At 38.5% G+C, this 16,971-nt stretch overlaps 2 protein-coding genes across 2 annotated transcripts; one reads left to right on the forward strand and one right to left on the reverse strand.

Moving 5' to 3' along the window:
• Positions 1-1,084: 1,084 nt before the first annotated feature.
• Positions 1,085-5,281, reverse strand: LOC137715760 (cellulose synthase-like protein E6). The gene is made up of 8 exons (XM_068455105.1): positions 4,930-5,281; positions 4,163-4,481; positions 3,899-4,039; positions 3,675-3,806; positions 3,077-3,289; positions 2,741-2,965; positions 2,292-2,639; positions 1,085-1,917 (listed from the first exon to the last, which is right to left on the reverse strand). Exons 1-8 carry the CDS (start codon positions 5,223-5,225, stop codon positions 1,372-1,374), a joined length of 2,220 nt encoding a protein of 739 aa, XP_068311206.1. The 5' UTR covers positions 5,226-5,281; the 3' UTR covers positions 1,085-1,371.
• Positions 5,282-12,344: 7,063 nt separating this feature from the next.
• On the forward strand, positions 12,345-16,771 carry LOC137715088 (WEB family protein At5g55860). Its single transcript, XM_068454309.1, has 3 exons — positions 12,345-12,807; positions 14,111-14,313; positions 14,695-16,771. Exons 2-3 carry the CDS (start codon positions 14,146-14,148, stop codon positions 16,477-16,479), a joined length of 1,953 nt encoding a protein of 650 aa, XP_068310410.1. The 5' UTR covers positions 12,345-12,807; positions 14,111-14,145; the 3' UTR covers positions 16,480-16,771.
• Positions 16,772-16,971: the final 200 nt, after the last annotated feature.

A 16,971-nucleotide genomic window follows, 5' to 3' on the forward strand; every position in this document is an offset into this window, starting at 1 on the left:
TGTGTTCCTTAACAGGAACGCTTCAAAGAAAGTTCAAGTTAGAGTACTCCACACCAAAAGATGGTTACAATAGGGAAAGCTAGATAGAGACAGCCAAACCTATAGAGAGAAGCTTTTTCGGGCATCAATCATAGCCCAAAGTGGGGGACTTCCTATCCCCCACACAATAATATGGCTAATCACAACAACTCAGGAATAAACTGACATAATTAAGGAGGATGGTAGTACAAAATGCTTAACTACAAACTCGCCTGATATTTAGGATAACATATCATAAGCGAGTACATTGATGAGCATAATATTTTCCCTCTCAATTTCAAGATGCCCGTGTTACCAACTTTTAGTGAGGAAGACTGTACTGTGTCTTCCAGATATCACATTTTCAAGTTTTCAAATCGTTGTGTGGCGTTTAAGGACAACCCCGACTACAAACTATTTGGAAACTCACTGGTAGGCTTGGCTTCTCAATGGTACTCTATATTACCCCTTAATTCCATTGCCAACTGGGGGCAAATGAAGATGGCCTTTCATGAGCAGTTCTATAGGGTGGAACCTGGAATGATCATTAATGATCTGGTGGAAGTAATGCAATATGAACATGAGCCTACAAAGGATTTTATGATGAGATTCAGGAAGACCAGGATGAGATGCTAGTTCCCAATCAACCATGCTCAACTCATAGCCATTGCCTAGAAGGCTTTGAGACTACCCCTAAGGAAGAAGTTCTATGATGTATAGTTTAACGAGCTTCAAGAGCTGGTGACTGAGGCCACTAAGTATGAGAAGCTGTTAGCAGAAGAACAGCAAGTGAAGCATTCATCTAAAGTGCCCCGTTTTTATAAAGTAAAGCGCTAATACATCAGCTGGAGTTTGAAGGCCTAGAGATGGGAGAAAATGATAACAGCCGGGAAGAAGGGATAGAGTTGTGTGTTGTAAAGATGACCACTCATTGGACTTGAGTAACAATATGACCTAAACTAACTAATTTAGACGTCGTTTGAACAGCAACTTTGGCCCTAGCTTTCTCCATTTCATATCACCTGTTACCAATTGGACTCTAAACTCTTTTCTTATTGTAACGGGGTAGCTAATCGCCTTGCGATTTTTCTTTTATTGCGGAAATTTTATTCACATCATGATATGTATCTTTGCACTCAAAATGTTAATGTGCATGTTCCTACATTGGACGCTTGTCTAATTCCGCATTCTTATTTTCTACTGGATATCTAGTACACCATGTACGATGCGACCTCATCAGTGGCAGTACTGCCTCCTGGTGATAGACTTTCTAATTATAATATGTGGTGTTTCAGGAAGAATACTAGTTCATAAACAATGACTGTTCATTAATGTTTCAGCTAGCTAGCTTTCCTAGTAAATAGGCATCAGGCATGCCAGTGTAAGCAACAAAACAGACTTGAAGATGACAGATGATGGTACATGACCCTTATCGCTGCGGAAGAAGAGCGCCTGGTACACCGGTAAGTTGATCATGACCAATATGCCACAAAGAAAAACTTGACTGATCAACTGCTCAGAAGCTTCGGAATCTATATCCATGGCAACCCTACTTGTTCCCCATACTAAGCTTAATAAGTTTAGCAACGCTGATGTTGCCAAGACGGTATACATAATGCTTGGACTTCCAAATTCCATGACCTCCTGCTCATACCTCTTTGTCACATCCTCTGTCATCACCTTATCAGTGAGGGCAAAATCTGTTTCGGATAGCCCCAATTGCCTCTTTATGGTATCGAAGAAGGCAAAAAAGTAGGAAGTAATTCTTCGGATCAGCCACATTCTTTGTAAGTTCCACCATGCTTTGAGTGAACTACCACATTGGAGGGCCTCAATTATGCTGTAAACATTCTTGGCCACAAAAACATAAGCAAATGCTAGGAACCATGGACTTGACACCTAAAAACATCAATTAGAAGCAATCAGTTAATTTAAATGACCTTCATATGAATAGCTTGCCAATGACCATTTGGTCTTCTAGCACTCGGTCTCCACTTTGTAGGAGGAGGTACTGAGTTCAAATTTTATACTCAACAAAATTGTTGATAAAAGAAAACATACAAAGGGAAGTGGTATTTCGCTCACTCCTTTTCTCCCATGCAATTTCTATTTATTTATGGTCTTTCGATTGAATAAATTAAAGTAGAAACCAGGGACAAAAATCAACGCTGTGCAGGAGGAAAGAGTTGTGCGGAAATCATTTTTCTGTATAAATAACTAGCTCATAAAGGAAATCCATCCCTCTAATATCAAGAAGAGTGAAATTGAGGTACCTTTGGGAATAAGGGGATGCCATGGAGCAAGCAAAGTGGAGGAACAGTCACATAACACATAGTTGGGAAGGAAAGTGGTGCCCACAAAAGGTAGAGACAATATCCCATTTGGGCACCCAACATTATCTTTCCATGCCCATATATGAAAGGGCAATACTTGGAGAAAAATATCTGAAACAAGCCCTCACACCACCTTTTTTGCTGAATAAGTGCTAAATCCAAAGTATTTGGAGAAATACCTAGAAACCCTTTTCTCTCTGGATTGTAATAGATTGACTTCCACCCCCTACATTGGATCGCCAAGCCAGAAACTATATCTTCAACCGGGCATCCATATATCAGTCCCATCTGCATTAAAAACAACATATATTTCATCGTGATATTCGGGTCTAGTATTTGGAAATAGGGAATGAGTACGAAGAGAAAGAGGGAGAGAGAGAGACAGAGACCTCTTTGCCCCATTTAGTACCCTTTTCATAGCTACAAGTGACAACAGCTTTTGCAGATTCCTCCAACTCTTGGATACTTCTGTCAATAGTATTTTGGCTCTCTGTATTCCGTTGTCCCCTATAATCCTTGGTATATTTCTTTCCGAAAAGACATTCTCTTCGATGGAAACATCCGGTGCCACAAAACAAGGCCGCGCCATATCCACCCAACCCAGCAAGCTCAACCTTTATGCATGACAACCCAAACCAGAACATGTTAGTCCAGCAAAAACCATGTACCTTTCTTTACTAATAATTTAAAAGTGCAAAGCTACAACCACAATCTGTGTCTCTCACCGCATTAATTACAAAACATCCACTTCCATAGATATCGTCCTTGGTGAGATTGCTGTAGTTTTGGGGATGTTGCACGAAAGCAATCTCGTGGCCATACTTGCCGTCCAAGAAAAAGCATAATGCCTCTCGTATTGAGTCTGCGTTGTTTGCGTACATGTCACAATCCAGGAGGAGGATGAAGGGTGCCTTGCTTATTTCTGATGACACTCTCAGCTGCACAACAACAAAAAATAACCTTTTGCATTTTGCATAACACAAAACTTTAGTAAAATTAATATTGGAAGAGCTAATGATTTTTAATCAAACACAAATTTGCCTAAAACGAGAAGATCCATTATTAGTGTCTACAATTGATTTCTTCCGTGTAGTCGTAATCGATAGGGTCTCATTGGTAATGTTCATCCTGATTCCTGAGCTAGGATCTAAATCTCCATGAAATTCATGGTTGTGCACAATTTCTCATGCAGCGAAATTCTCATCAGTACAAGTCAACTGAGAACATATGAGGGTAAAATATACACAAGTTATGCGCAGATACAAATTAAAATTAGTAGGAGCAATGTAGTTGGAACTTGGATGTAAGGAAGCTAAAGCTAACCAGTGCATTCACAGCTCCTGCTTTGAAGTGGTGAGGCTGTTGGGGTCTTTTTTCTCGTGACACATACACCATTGTTGCCAACCGGCATCCATCATTATCCATGGCGTTCGTGTCTCTTCCATCAGTTATAATCTTCAAAAGAAACGAAAGGGACAGAGCAATCAAACAAAAAAGAGTGACAAAAAGTAATGGGCAAAGATCAGTTCATTCAAAGAATTGCATACTTGCACAATTGGTTGATGATCATTCTTTGATACTTTGAGGTTCCATTCTGAGAACCCTTTGTGTTGCATCTTTGTTTCTTCTGGAATCTTGCCTGTTTCAACAGCAGATTCAATCCGATTCTTCATATCTTCGTAAAGTTTCTTTGAAAACATATAAGTGTGAGTCAGTCAGTACGTTACATGGATGTCCTATCTAAAACAAAGAAAACTGAAAACGAAATTGTCACCCAACGAACCCTATAGCTCCACTCGGCATTTTTTTACCTTGATTTCCAACCATTCCTGACCATACTTTACGTCATGCACATCAGAGTGCAGGGCAAAGTAGGCCTGTGGAGACCTTGGCTCAATGTTGAATTTTTTACAGAAGGGAGTCCAGTACTTAGCAAAACTGGCGGCCTCTAAGAGCGCGTAGAAAGTGAACTCCGAACCGCCATCATCAGAAACATAAACATTCAATTTCTCAGTTGGATAATTGTAGGCCAGGACTGATAACAAAGTGTTGACCACCAAAGTTGGTGGCTCCATTTTGGGGTCTGCAGTGCATATAAAAATGTCAACACCTGGTAACTTGTCCTCATATCTGCAAAATATTCAAAGAAATATAATCTTTATTGGTTAGAAATTCATAACTGCACTCTCATATGTTTTACGTTTTTATTTTTTATTTGATTTAATTATTCAAAGGAGAATCAAAGGTAGAGAAACAAGAGAACTGCAGTTGCAGCAGGAGAAAACATGAGCCTAGAAATCACTATCCTTTCTTGAGGAAGTTTTAACAAAATCTTTCATTAATGTTCATTTTTTACGAAAAATCACATTTTACTTTTTTCACTAAAACACACCATATTTCGTTAAGGACCCATTTATTTATAACATTTGAATCATATAAATCAAAGAAAAACCAGGTGATTGACCGAACTAAGCAAAAGTGCGCAAAAAGAGAAAGATGTGTGCGAAGATTATTTATCTGTTCTTAAACCAACTGTATACTATTAACTGTATGAACTTAAGATGGAGGGGTAGCAAACCTGTGAGAAAGCCTGTCCTTGAAAGGTCGACGATAGGTAACGTCCCATCGGACAGACTGAGTTATAATCCAGTACAGGCTAAACCAGAACTCAGCTATGAGCATGCCAATCCAAGCCCATCTTCCTGCCTCTCCTGGTTGTGGGATGTTTGTTACTCTATACACCCATATCAAACATATACCCACCAATATTGTTGACGCAAATACTCTATATATACCCCTAAACCTTGCACTTGTGCTCTCAAACAACGGAAGACTACTCTCTTCTCCTTCTCCACCACTCTCCTGCTTGCCCATCTCTCTGTTTCTTCACTCTCTCTGGTTGGATGAAGAGAGTTGGTTCATTTGTTTATACATATATGTATAATATATATATATATATATATATATATTTAAAGTAAAATAATGCTGACGTACCAAACAGTCTTTAAGCAACAAAACGATTGTAATCAAGCACTTAGAAAATCAATTTTTGGTTTTGTCTTCTGCCTTCTCATCCCTCGGAGTCGTTATCATGGTCAAAATTCAAAATTCAACCGTTTCTTTTTCATTTGTTCTTTATTCAAAAAATATCTTGCCCTTGATTGGCTCAAATTGAAGTTCACCGTCGTGAATTTGAAGAAGGGAGTTTTAACGAAAAATCCACAGTACTGTTTACTTTAACGAAAAATCATATTTTTACACTAAAAAATCAATCCTGATACTATTCACTTTACCTTTTATTTTGTCCTTATCATTAAAATTCAAAATTTTCAAACTTTTTTTTATTAATTTTCGTTTTAAAAAAATCACTTGTTACTTAGATGTAGATAGACGTGTCAAGTCTATTTAAATAAGGGATGGTGTGGTCCAAGTTCATTTAATAAGATACTACATGACACGATTTATAAAAAGTAAGGTGGGGCAGGTCTAAGATTTTAGGCCTAATGGCCAACTGGTCGTGCTGCGGCCAATTAGACTTGTCATGGGACTAGCACGGCCCACAGTCCTAACCTATTACGTATAATCTAGCTTATTTTTTATTTTTTTAATTACATACATACATTATAAGGTTAGTAAGACTATCTGACAAAAGAAAGTTAGTGAGACTTGATATTAAGCTTAATAACATATTCAAATAAGTTTTTTTTTTTAACTTTAAAATAACTAAAATTTGTTAACGAAGTCAACCCGTTTAGTGACCACGCAGGGCCAGCCCGGCACGACCCATATCTTATGGACTGGATTAGGCTTAGTATTTTATTAAGTGTGTCGGCCAAAACACCATTCATTTATTATGTGTGACAGCCCAAGCATGGTCAAAATGTACGTGGACCAACTTTAAATGGTCGGGTCGTCCGGTTTGACACCTCTATTTAGGGGTGGACTTTTTTTGTCAACCGTACCACACCGATTTTGTGTCAATCAATAATTGCATGGTATTGTACCGAACCAAAATGCAATGCCTCCTTCAAATGCTTTTACAACTCAAGCTTAAAGAATTGATTAATGAATTTTTATTTTTTGAAGTATAGATCCACTTCCAATTTTCATTTGGTTTGAAATTTTAACTTCTATTGGATTGTAAACTTAACTTCTACTTGATTTGGTTTGTAACTTCTATTTAAATTGTACCGTTTGGTACGTGGGACGGGACGGAACAGAGTGGGACAAGGCGTTCCGTCCCACGTTTGGTGCGCCTAAAACGGGTGGAACGAGCTGTTCCATGGGACGAGTTTTGGGTGAATTTTCGTTCCACCTCACCCCCCTGGAACGACTCGTTCCACATCCGTGGAACACAAAATTATAACCTCTCCGTCTCCATCTTCTTCCTCCTTGTTTCCATCCGAGGGCATCTTTGCTCCCGCTCCGTTCCGTTCCGTCCTGTCCTGTCCCGTCCCGTCTCATTCCGTTCCGTCCCGTCCCGTCTGCATACCAAACGATACCTTAATTTCCATCATGAATCTTGATGCATTATTTGACTTATTATGTGTCTGAGTTGAAAATGATGAATGGTAGATGAATTGAGGCTACAATATATGAGGTAAAGGTACAAAAAAGGTCTTGCCCTTGAATTGGGTTGGTGAAAGAAAAAAAATCATATTTTGGCCCAAAAAAGTTGCCCAAAACAAAGTGACAATTACCATTATCATCCCTACCAAACTGTTTGGCATATCGAAACTTTATATATCGAAAGTTTGGCATGGTGGTAATTTTACCAAACTAAAAATTTGGTAAGGCAATTGGTACGGGGGTTTTGGCACAGTAATTGTACATAACCCACCCCTACCTCTATTTGTAGGGAGATTGTCTAATGGTGCGAGAAGGGGTAGAGTAGGACTTTTAGTTTCGGGGTGCAAAATACTTGATTGAATATAAATATTTTTCTTTATGAGTGAAAAATTTTAAGTTCGATCATTATACATAATAAATTCGATAAAAATGGTGGTTTAGTCTAATCTTAGTGTGGATTGTCATTGCAAAATCACCAGCTGGTCCATCTTTTGTTTGTTTTTTTTTTCAAGAAAAAGTCTAATCTCAATGTCACTATTGTTGTATTAAAAAAGATTGGTGTATTTTTGCCCCAATTTGTTTTTTTTTTTTAAAGAAAGACAACTGGTGGCAAGTCACGATTATATATCCACCCCTTCTCGGGGCTGGGAAGACTCACAGAGGCATTTCAGCTTTCCTCCGGCCACAAGTATGGCTTCCACACCAGCAGCGGATTTCGAACCCAAGACCTCCAGTTTTTAGTTTGAAGGAAGTCTCGCAATCTGTCATTTACCACCGGATCACTAGCTCGTGGTTTTTGCCCCAATTTGTGGAGGACACTCTTCTAACTGTGCAATATAAAAAGACTTGTTTCTCTGATAAGAAATAACTATTAATTCCACCATGAGTCTAATATACAGTAGCAACAACTTTAAAACTGTGTAATGGTTCAGTAGTTAGTAACTGAAAATTCTCAAATATTGTCTTTGGCTTTTGTTGGATATTTGAAATGCTACAAGAGTAAGGTACTCGATAGCAATAAAACGAGGTTCAATGAGTTAGTAATTAAGGATCGTTCTTTTTGAAATTACTCATCGTCTCATCATTGTTTCTACCTACTATCAGCATCGTCCGTCACTGCCACCCACCATCATCACCACCACTACTACACCACTTATCATCATCACCATCATTACTGTCGCTGTAACATCTGAGTGGTGATGCCACCACCTCCACTCACCATCATCACTGTTTCCCATAGACTCTAATTCCTCATGAGGAGTTTGAATTCTTATTTGGTGTAGGTTCATTCCACCTTTATTTTGATTCCTCTATCATTCATCAATACAAGAAATCGATCTAACTCCTCATTTGGATTCTGATTATAAATCATGAAATAATAAATAAACCGTCAATGTAAATTACACTCTTGGCCACAAATGATTCAAGTATGGACAGAACCAATTAAATCTAATTAAGTCGAGCCCCATTGTCTGTGAACTTAATAAGTCACATCCTACAATTACAAAGGCCGAAAAGGTCACAAGAAACAACATAGAAGTCATCGCTTTTATGCGAAATCGCACTACGTGCATAGTGATAGTGTGGAATCAAGGACCACGTACACCAATCTTAAAAGTTATGGCGCACAGCTTTCTGTTTGTATACACGGCATCAACTTCATATATTAAAAACTAATGAAGACACGCTAGTCGAGTTAGGGATCGAACCAACTTTGGAAACTCGAGCAGACGACTTTTTGTTCTATGCATTCCCATATCTATGAGAAATTCTGGTGTCCGTCATTCGGACCACGTGCCCGTGCGGCCGTATGCAAACACAATAAAACCCACATACTCCATCCCTCTAACTCACCACCACCACATACTCCATCCCTCTGACGTTGAGACCACACCCGTGACGCACAAACCCCATCCGGAATGGAAGATTTTCTCCATATCTATTGATAGTAGGAACCACCCTAACCCTAGCTAAAAACTAGCGTGTGCAAACCTGACCTATGACTGGGTGAGGAGTTGAAAGTGGAATCCATTTTGCCTTATAACTTCTTTCCTTTTCTGAATATGAAGTTATAGTGCACTAATATTATGTCCTTATAAATTTATATCACAGATAAATATGTTATACTCACATAATTTTATAACTAAATTTCAAATTTTAATTATTGTTTGTTGTTTAAATTTGAATGTTAATCGAGTTGTGTTCGTGTTACTTATTTCAAGTTTATATAAAAGTAATTGATGAACAAGAATGTATGTATTTTACTTGCTCAACCATAAGAACATAATAAAGCAATAACAAACCCAAACTGTTTCTATCCTCCATAGTTGGGGAAAGACATACATACACCCACGTTCTCTTCAAACATACGTATCAAATTATGATGTCTGTGGCGGTCCAAACATCGTTCCTCTTTCTCCCTCACTCGGTTCACTCGGTACATCTGAAGTGGTCTGCTTGTTGCTTCATACCACGATATGTGTGATCTGCTACATCACACGACCCGTCATCAGCATTACAGTCGACTAAATGGTCTCTTTGGCCAGATGAAACACCATATCCATGGTGGGATTGTAAATATTCAGTTGCAGGCTTTGTGTTGATCCTTCTCTCACTCTCTTCTGCTGTCTCTGGCTTCTTTGCTCGTTCTGTGCCTTGGTTTTGCGGATGGTTTGCTTCTTTGGTGGTTGCCCTTTTTTTTTTTGGAGAAGAAAACTAATGAAAAAAGTTTAAAATTTTTGAATTTTAACTATAAAGATAAAATTAAAGGTAAAATGAATAATACCAAGATTGATTTTTTAGTGTAAAAATGTGATTTTTTGTTAAAATAAATAGTATATGAAGCTTTTTGTTAAAGTTTCTTTTTTTGAAATGTATTAGGATTTTAGGGTTTTCTTTCTTTTGGGTTGATAGGAATAATAGTTTGGTACATGCCAAGGGCCTGAGTTTTTGTCGCCTAGTGTCACGAGCCATGCATGGATGTGATGATGTGTCAACAAGCATGAGTTTTGGGCCACGTGTCAATCTTGTGTGAGAAAGAACTGTCTAGTTGGGGTTGGGCAAGAAGTTGGACTTGGGCTTCTCTAAATTTCTCAGCTCTCCAATGCGTTAGATAGACCACCTCCAATGTATTGGCCATAATGGGTCGGAGGACCTCGAGTGCGGAAGCGAATGATCCTCGTGTGCGAAACGAGTGACTTTTAGTGCTGAATAAATGCTTTTAAATATTTAAGTTACATTTTTTTCTATTGACGTAATTATAATTTGATCTATATATCTGGTTTTCTCATTAAAAATTAAACAAAAAAAAAGAGAAAACAAATTGTTACTATATGGATGAATTCCAAACCATTTATGCTTGGAAAATATTTATTAGGTGATTGAACTTTGGTTGAATTCCAAATTTGGAGTTGGGCATGGATAGAAGATATGGACTTTGCCACTTTGAGTCCAAATTTCTTTCTCACACCAACAAAAAAGCAGGAGGGAAAGGTCCAATTTCTCTATTTCAAGACCCTCTCAAATCCAACATTTAGGGATAAAAAGTAGATGATAAAAAATTAAAAAAAATAAAATTGGGGATGAAAAGTAGTTTTTCAAAGAGAATGGAGATTTGGTGGAATGAGGTTTTTTTTTGGGTGAAGGGTTTGCTTTTTGCATTTGCTAGAAGCTTTCTTTCTTATATTTGTCTTTGATATTTTGGGAAAAATATAATATTGGGGGTTCTTGTAGACTTTCGGTTTGTCCAAATTAACTAACGCAATGTGTTCATTCATCTACACTAAAGTTCAAATCTCTATTTTCCTAGTTTAACAAACGCAGTGTACTCTGCCTTATGCAATGAAGTTCTAATCTTCATCTTGTAGTGCACATTTATGGCTGCACTATGAAGATTACCATTTCGTCTTTTACTTAGACCTACTTTATGGTATTGTGAAGAGATGTTGATAATATACTAGCATACACGAAAATGGACTCAACTTTCCCGGTAAGGAGATCATGCAAAAGTGTGGAGGCGTCGGCCAAAGACAGACTTCTAGGTGAGGAGATCATGCCTTTTATTTGAGATAACATGGAGCTTAGCTTCAAGCTTGTTCTGCATTGTCACTTTAATTGGGTTTCAAGAGTACCAAACTAAATGTGGAGCATGGACTAAGCCGATGGCTTGACGTAGTTCATGTCCCATGAGTTAGATAGGCCACCTCCAATGCATTGGACATAATCGGTTTGGATAACGGATAACCTTGAGTACAGAAACGACTAACTTTAAGTGCGAAAATAAATGTTGTCAATTATTTGAGCTACAAGTTATACTCTACACGTTTTTTATTGACGCAGTTATAATTTGATCTATGTATGTGTTTCCCCACCAAGAAGTAAATAGAAAATCAGAGAAAACAAATTAGACATATACTAAAAGTCAGCTCAAAAAACTGTTCACTAACAATGTTTTGATGATTTTGTCCCTGCTTTATTGGAAATGGGGACATCTCATTTCTTTTTCGTGGCAATTATACATTTTAGGAAATTGAAATATCAAATTCTCTTTCTTTTCTCTTTCTCGCGACTCAATTAGTCTATGGCGAATTTCTCTATTCGCAATTTACTCCAACTTTTTCCATGAATTTTCAATCGAATCTGGGCACAATATGGCTCCAAATCACCACCAATCAAAGGTGATTTGAGATCATGTAAGATTAGTCCTTAATTTTTGGATTTTTGTTTTTATTTGATTCCTCTTAATGTATGTCTAATTTTTGTTTTTATTTGATTCCTCTTAATGTATGTTTAAGATTCGTGTTCGTGATGGTGATTTGAGGCAGAGTTCATTGTCACTATTTGGATGGAATTCTAATTCAAAAATTATGATGGATCATTTCTTAGATGAATCATTTATACTTGGAAAATATTCATTAGATGATTGAACTTTGGATGATCAACTTGCATGTTGATTGTCCATTTTTAGGTAAGCAAACATAACCATTATCCAAACACACACCACCCCACCCCCCAAACACACATCATCACATGGAAAAAATAGAAACATGACATGAGAGAGCATTAAATTATAAATACATTTGTCATATGACGCATTGGTGTGACATTTTAGCAGATAAAGTTTAGAGATAGAGAGAGAAACAAACAAACAAAAAACTAAAAGGCAAAGCTATTCCATTCTCAATCCAACCAAACCCATCTCCTTCTCCTATGGACGGTGCCACGTCTTCACCCTCACTTGCCCCTACACTTGCTGACTGGTTGCTTCAGAGCATTGTACATTCAACGAGCTGACCATTTCTTTCAAAAACACAAGGGTAAAACCGTCTTACAAGTACAATTGATTTCTGCATTAAAAAACTAAAAAGACAGTCAAGGACAAGAGATATCCCACGGGATACTTCTCTCTCTCTCTCTCTCTCTCTCTCTCTCTCTCTTTCGCAGACTAACCTGCTGATATAATATTTGTCTCCAACCAGCTTTCGAATTCTCAAACCTCTCTCTCTACTTTCTCTCTCTAAAACACTATAGACTCTCTCTCTATCCGCTTTTATCGTCCAAGAAAACAAAAGCCGATTCTATTTCTAACCCAAAGATTGGTTCTTTTTCCCCTTTTTTCTCTGTTTTTATTTTCCAGGAAAACACCACCTTTGCCGAGAAAGTTTGAATATTCTCGAGAATTCTCGCGCAAGCCTGAGATTTCTTGGTGGGTTTTGGTTCTCGGGTCGAGAATTTAAAAGGGTTTTGGCTTCGGAAGGAGATGAAGATCGGGGAAGGTGGTCGGAGTTCGCCGGTGTGTGGATGATCCAGTAGCGCGATGGTTTCAGACTCTGGTGATTTCTAGGTTTTGTGCTGCGTAGATTTTTGGGGCTTTGATTAGGGCTTCTGGGTAAGTAACTGTCACATATTTTGGAGCTTAAATTTTGTTCCTTTTTTTTCCAAATTTGTCTGATGGCATGATGGTTTGATCTTTTACTGAAGAATTGTAAAGAAAAGTTGGAATTTTTAATTGTTTTGAATTTGTTTTTTATTTTATTTCCGAGACTTGAATTTTGTAAGGACTGTTTCGTTGTTAAAAGTGTGAGTTGATGATTACATGGGCCCATATTCTTGGGGAATTCAAGTAATGTAATGATGTCTCATGATTGTGTGAATGTTTATAAATTTAGTTGTGAATCTTTGAGCTACTTGCGGCGAAACATCTTTGCTGAGGCCTTTTAGACTGTATTACGGAGCTTGAACTTTCCGGTGTAAAATTTCAAATTGGAACTGGTTAATGAAAATTGATTCATGGTGTGAGAATTGAATTGAAATCGCCCCATTCAGTTACCTGTAATCGTGTGTCAATCCAATGCCGTTAATGAAACGACAAAGTTGGTGTGTCCATGTGAAATTTGTGGCCTTTTCTGAAATTAAATTCGTGTTTTGGCCATAGTGTGGACCATCTTATAACTTCGCGTTGGTGGATTTTTAACGTTGGCTAAATTTGCTATGCCATCATTTACTTTTTGCAAGTCCTCTATATCTGACAGAACATTAGGTGGTGGGAATGTGCTCTCGAAACCTTAGGAGATTAATGTTGTAGGAATTTGTTAATTATTAGGTGACGAGAAGTGGTGGGACTTTTAGGTGGAACTGGGTGTATTCTGAAGAAGAGCAATCTCAGTTTAAATGGGTATGAAAGAACGAGATTCTCATCCTTTCGTTCCCCTTTCTTGCATGTGAATATGTCCTATGGAGAGGCTTTTGTTGGATTGACTCATATTTCTTACGGTTGTCATGATGAAGGCCGTGTGTTAAACAGATATGTTGCAACTTTCCTGTTGTCTCCTGAAGCATTACTTCGCTGCATGAGGTTTGAAAGGGCCTCAAAATTGATAAAATTAAAAATTTCAATGTTGCACGGTATATTTACTATCAAACGTTGACATCCCTTGACAATATCCTGCCTTAGGTTGAAGGTTCCTTTGAACTTTTGTAGCGTGAATGTAGTTTCCAGTCGTTGGTCGTTTCTTGTATTACTATGTTTCATGAGGCTGTATTTCTTACATGTACTGTTTGTATGAAATCTAATGAGCATTTGGTTGAGTTTCATGATCAGCTGTGGAGAGATGTGGGGTTGTCAGCTTTCTGCTATCCTTCTTTCTCCTTCCTCTAGTATAATTTTTTTAAAGTATATTTATCATTTTCAGCAAGCAGTCGAAGTATAACAAAATAGTTGAGCAGTATGGTTGCAAATAGTGCTACAAGTTCTCCTAGTCCTAAAGTGGAGGTGGGAGAGATCGACACCAGGGCACCTTTCCAATCTGTTAAAGATGCCGTTTCGATGTTTGGTGAAGGTGCATTCTCTGGGGAGAAACCTGCAATTAAGAAGGCAAAAGCTCATTCATCAGAGGTATATCTAATTCCTTTACCTTTGAGTTTAGCAAGCACATAGACATTGTATGTATATTGTTTGAAAAGCTTCACATAGGATACTCTTGGAGGAAGTTACCCTTCCGAATATCGATAACTCATACTATGTCCACCTATCATGAGAAGTTATTTAGTTTGGAAGCCACTCTTTGAAGGAAGTTGTATATTCATAACTATGGATGTGAATGATTTAGTGTTGCCCGTATATAAATCATGCATTTTTTTCTTTTCCTCCATTCAGTCTCTAGATTAATTGAAACTCTTAATCATTTTTAGATTATAATGTTTCATTAACGCATACTCTTCTACCATCCAAATGCATTTTGATGTGATGTCGATAATTTTTGTTGTTTCAATGCAGAGGATACTAGTCAATGAGACACAACTTCACCTGGCCCAGAAAGAACTGAACAAGTTGAAGGAACAACTGAAGAATGCTGAAACTACTAAAGCCCAAGCACTTGTGGAGCTTGAAAAATCCAAGGCAATTCTCGAGGATTTGTCAAAAAAGGTGAAATCCCTCACTGAAAGTAAGGAATTTGCAATAAAGGCGACCGAAGCTGCAAAAAGTCAGGCAAAGCAACTTGAAGAAGCAAACTCTGGCAACCTTGGGGGAACTGATGGTGCTTGGAAAGAAGACTTGGAATCTGCAAGAACACAGTATTTGAGTGTGATTACTGAACTTAATGCTGCAAAGCAAGAGTTACAGAAAATTCGTCAGGACTGTGATGCATCTTTGGAATCGAAAGCTGCTGCCATCAAGCAGGCAGCCGAAGCTGAAGATGCAGCCAAAGCCAACGCGGAGAAGGTAAATGAGCTATCTAAGGAAATTTCAGCAGTACAAGAATCAATTGGGCAAGTGAAGCTCGCCTCTATGGAAGCCCAGCAGGAGCAAGCAGATATATTTGCTGAGAAGGATGTTTTGAGGCAGTCCTATAAAGCTTCATTGGAAGAGTCAGCAAAGAAATTGCTCTCTCTGAAAAAAGAATTTGATCCAGAACTTTCCAGAAATCTTGAAGCACAGCTTTCTGAAACGTTGAATGAAGTTGGAGCATTGCAAAAGCAAATGGAGAATGCAAAGGCTTCGGATTTAGATTCTGTCAGAACTGTCACTTTGGAGCTCGATGATGCTAAGGAATCACTGAATAAAGTAGCCGAAGAAGAAAGCAGCCTCAGAAACTTAGTTGAAGCCCTCAAGGTGGAACTTGAGAATGTGAGGAAAGAACATGCTGAACTGAAGGAGAAGGAAGCAGAAACAGAATCGCTTGCTGGGAATTTACATGTTAAACTGCGGAAAACTAAGTATGAGCTTGAAGCCTGCCTAGCAGAAGAATCTAAAGCAAGAGGTGCTTCGAATGAAATGATAGCTACACTAAACCAGCTATCGTCGGAAACAGAAAATGCAAGACGAGAAGCAGAAGAGATGAAGATAAAAGCAGAGGAGTTGAAAAAGGAAGCAGAAACCACCAAAATTGCAGTAAGGGAAGCAGAAAAGAAGCTGAGACTTGCTTTGGTAGAAGCCGAAGAGGCTAAAGCCGCAGAAGAAAGGGCCCTTGAACAGATTAGAGTCCTATCTGAGAGAACTAACGCTGCTAGGGCATCAACATCCGAGTCTGGTGCCAAGATCACTATATCAAAGGACGAGTATGAGTCTTTGAGCCGAAAGGTTGAGGAGTCTGATACATTGGCAGAAATGAAGGTGGCTGCTGCCATGGCTCAGGTGGAAGCTGTGAAGGCTAGTGAAAATGAGGCCTTGAAGAGGATAGAGGCAACCCAGAAGGAAATCGAGGATATGAAGTCTGCAACTGAGGAGGCCAAAAAGAGGGCAGAAATGGCTGAAGCCGCCAAAAAGGCAGTGGAAGGAGAGCTCCGAAGGTGGCGAGAAAGGGAGCAGAAGAAAGCCGCTGATGCTGCATCACGGATATTGGCAGAAACAGAGACATCAGTGGAATCATCCCCACACCATTACAGGGTTCAAAAGCAGAACCCTGAGACGAAAACTGTTGTTGCCCAGAAGTTGGACAAAGATAAGACATCAATTTCGAAGAAAACACTCTTGCCTACTCTCAGCGGCATGTTTAATAGAAAAAAGAACCAGGTCGAAGGCGGCTCCCCTTCTTATCTCCCTGGTGAGAAACCCCTTTGATGTCTGCGTTTGCCACGCCTGTGTCGAGATTATGAAGAAGTTTGGTTGTGTCCGCATTTTGTGAAGAAGTTCGGGGAGAAATAGAAAAAACAGGGGTGTGAGATTAGTTAGATTTGGATGCAACTCCAGGTACCGTGTGATTTTGTATATTGGGACAGACAATTGTTGGATGATCGGTTGAAGATTTTCTGTAGAAATGAAGTGTCTAGTATTTTAGCCTTTTGCTTTTCTTATTGGATTCTTGTTGGTTTCAGCTTCTAATCCACTCTTGCATCAATGCATGGTTCTTTCACAAGTTGCACAAATTACATACCAAGTTCATTGTAAAACCATTGCTTCTACACAACAAACATTACCTCTAATTACGAGATGTTTACTTACATGGAATCAGTAATTATGTATTATGGATTTCATATGGGTTTATTAAGGGAAATTTGAAAAAGTAACCATATTTTAGATCCCATATAGAAGTATAGCCATCATTTTAGTTTT

The sequence above is a fragment of the Pyrus communis genome, chromosome 14 (genome assembly GCF_963583255.1).
Source record: "Pyrus communis chromosome 14, drPyrComm1.1, whole genome shotgun sequence".
Classification (NCBI taxonomy): domain Eukaryota; kingdom Viridiplantae; phylum Streptophyta; class Magnoliopsida; order Rosales; family Rosaceae; genus Pyrus; species Pyrus communis.

Coding starts and splice junctions, on each gene's coding strand:
- LOC137715088 (XM_068454309.1), top strand. CDS start 14,146: ATGGTTGCAAATAGTGCTACAAGTTCTCCTAGTCCTAAAGTGGAGGTG. Junction 14,314..14,694: donor CAAAAGCTCATTCATCAGAG/GTATATCTAATT, acceptor GTTTCAATGCAG/AGGATACTAGTCAATGAGAC.
- LOC137715760 (XM_068455105.1), bottom strand. CDS start 5,225: ATGGGCAAGCAGGAGAGTGGTGGAGAAGGAGAAGAGAGTAGTCTTCCG. Junction 3,807..3,898: donor ATCATCAACCAATTGTGCAA/GTATGCAATTCT, acceptor TTTCTTTTGAAG/ATTATAACTGATGGAAGAGA. Junction 1,918..2,291: donor GCATCCCCTTATTCCCAAAG/GTACCTCAATTT, acceptor TGATGTTTTTAG/GTGTCAAGTCCATGGTTCCT.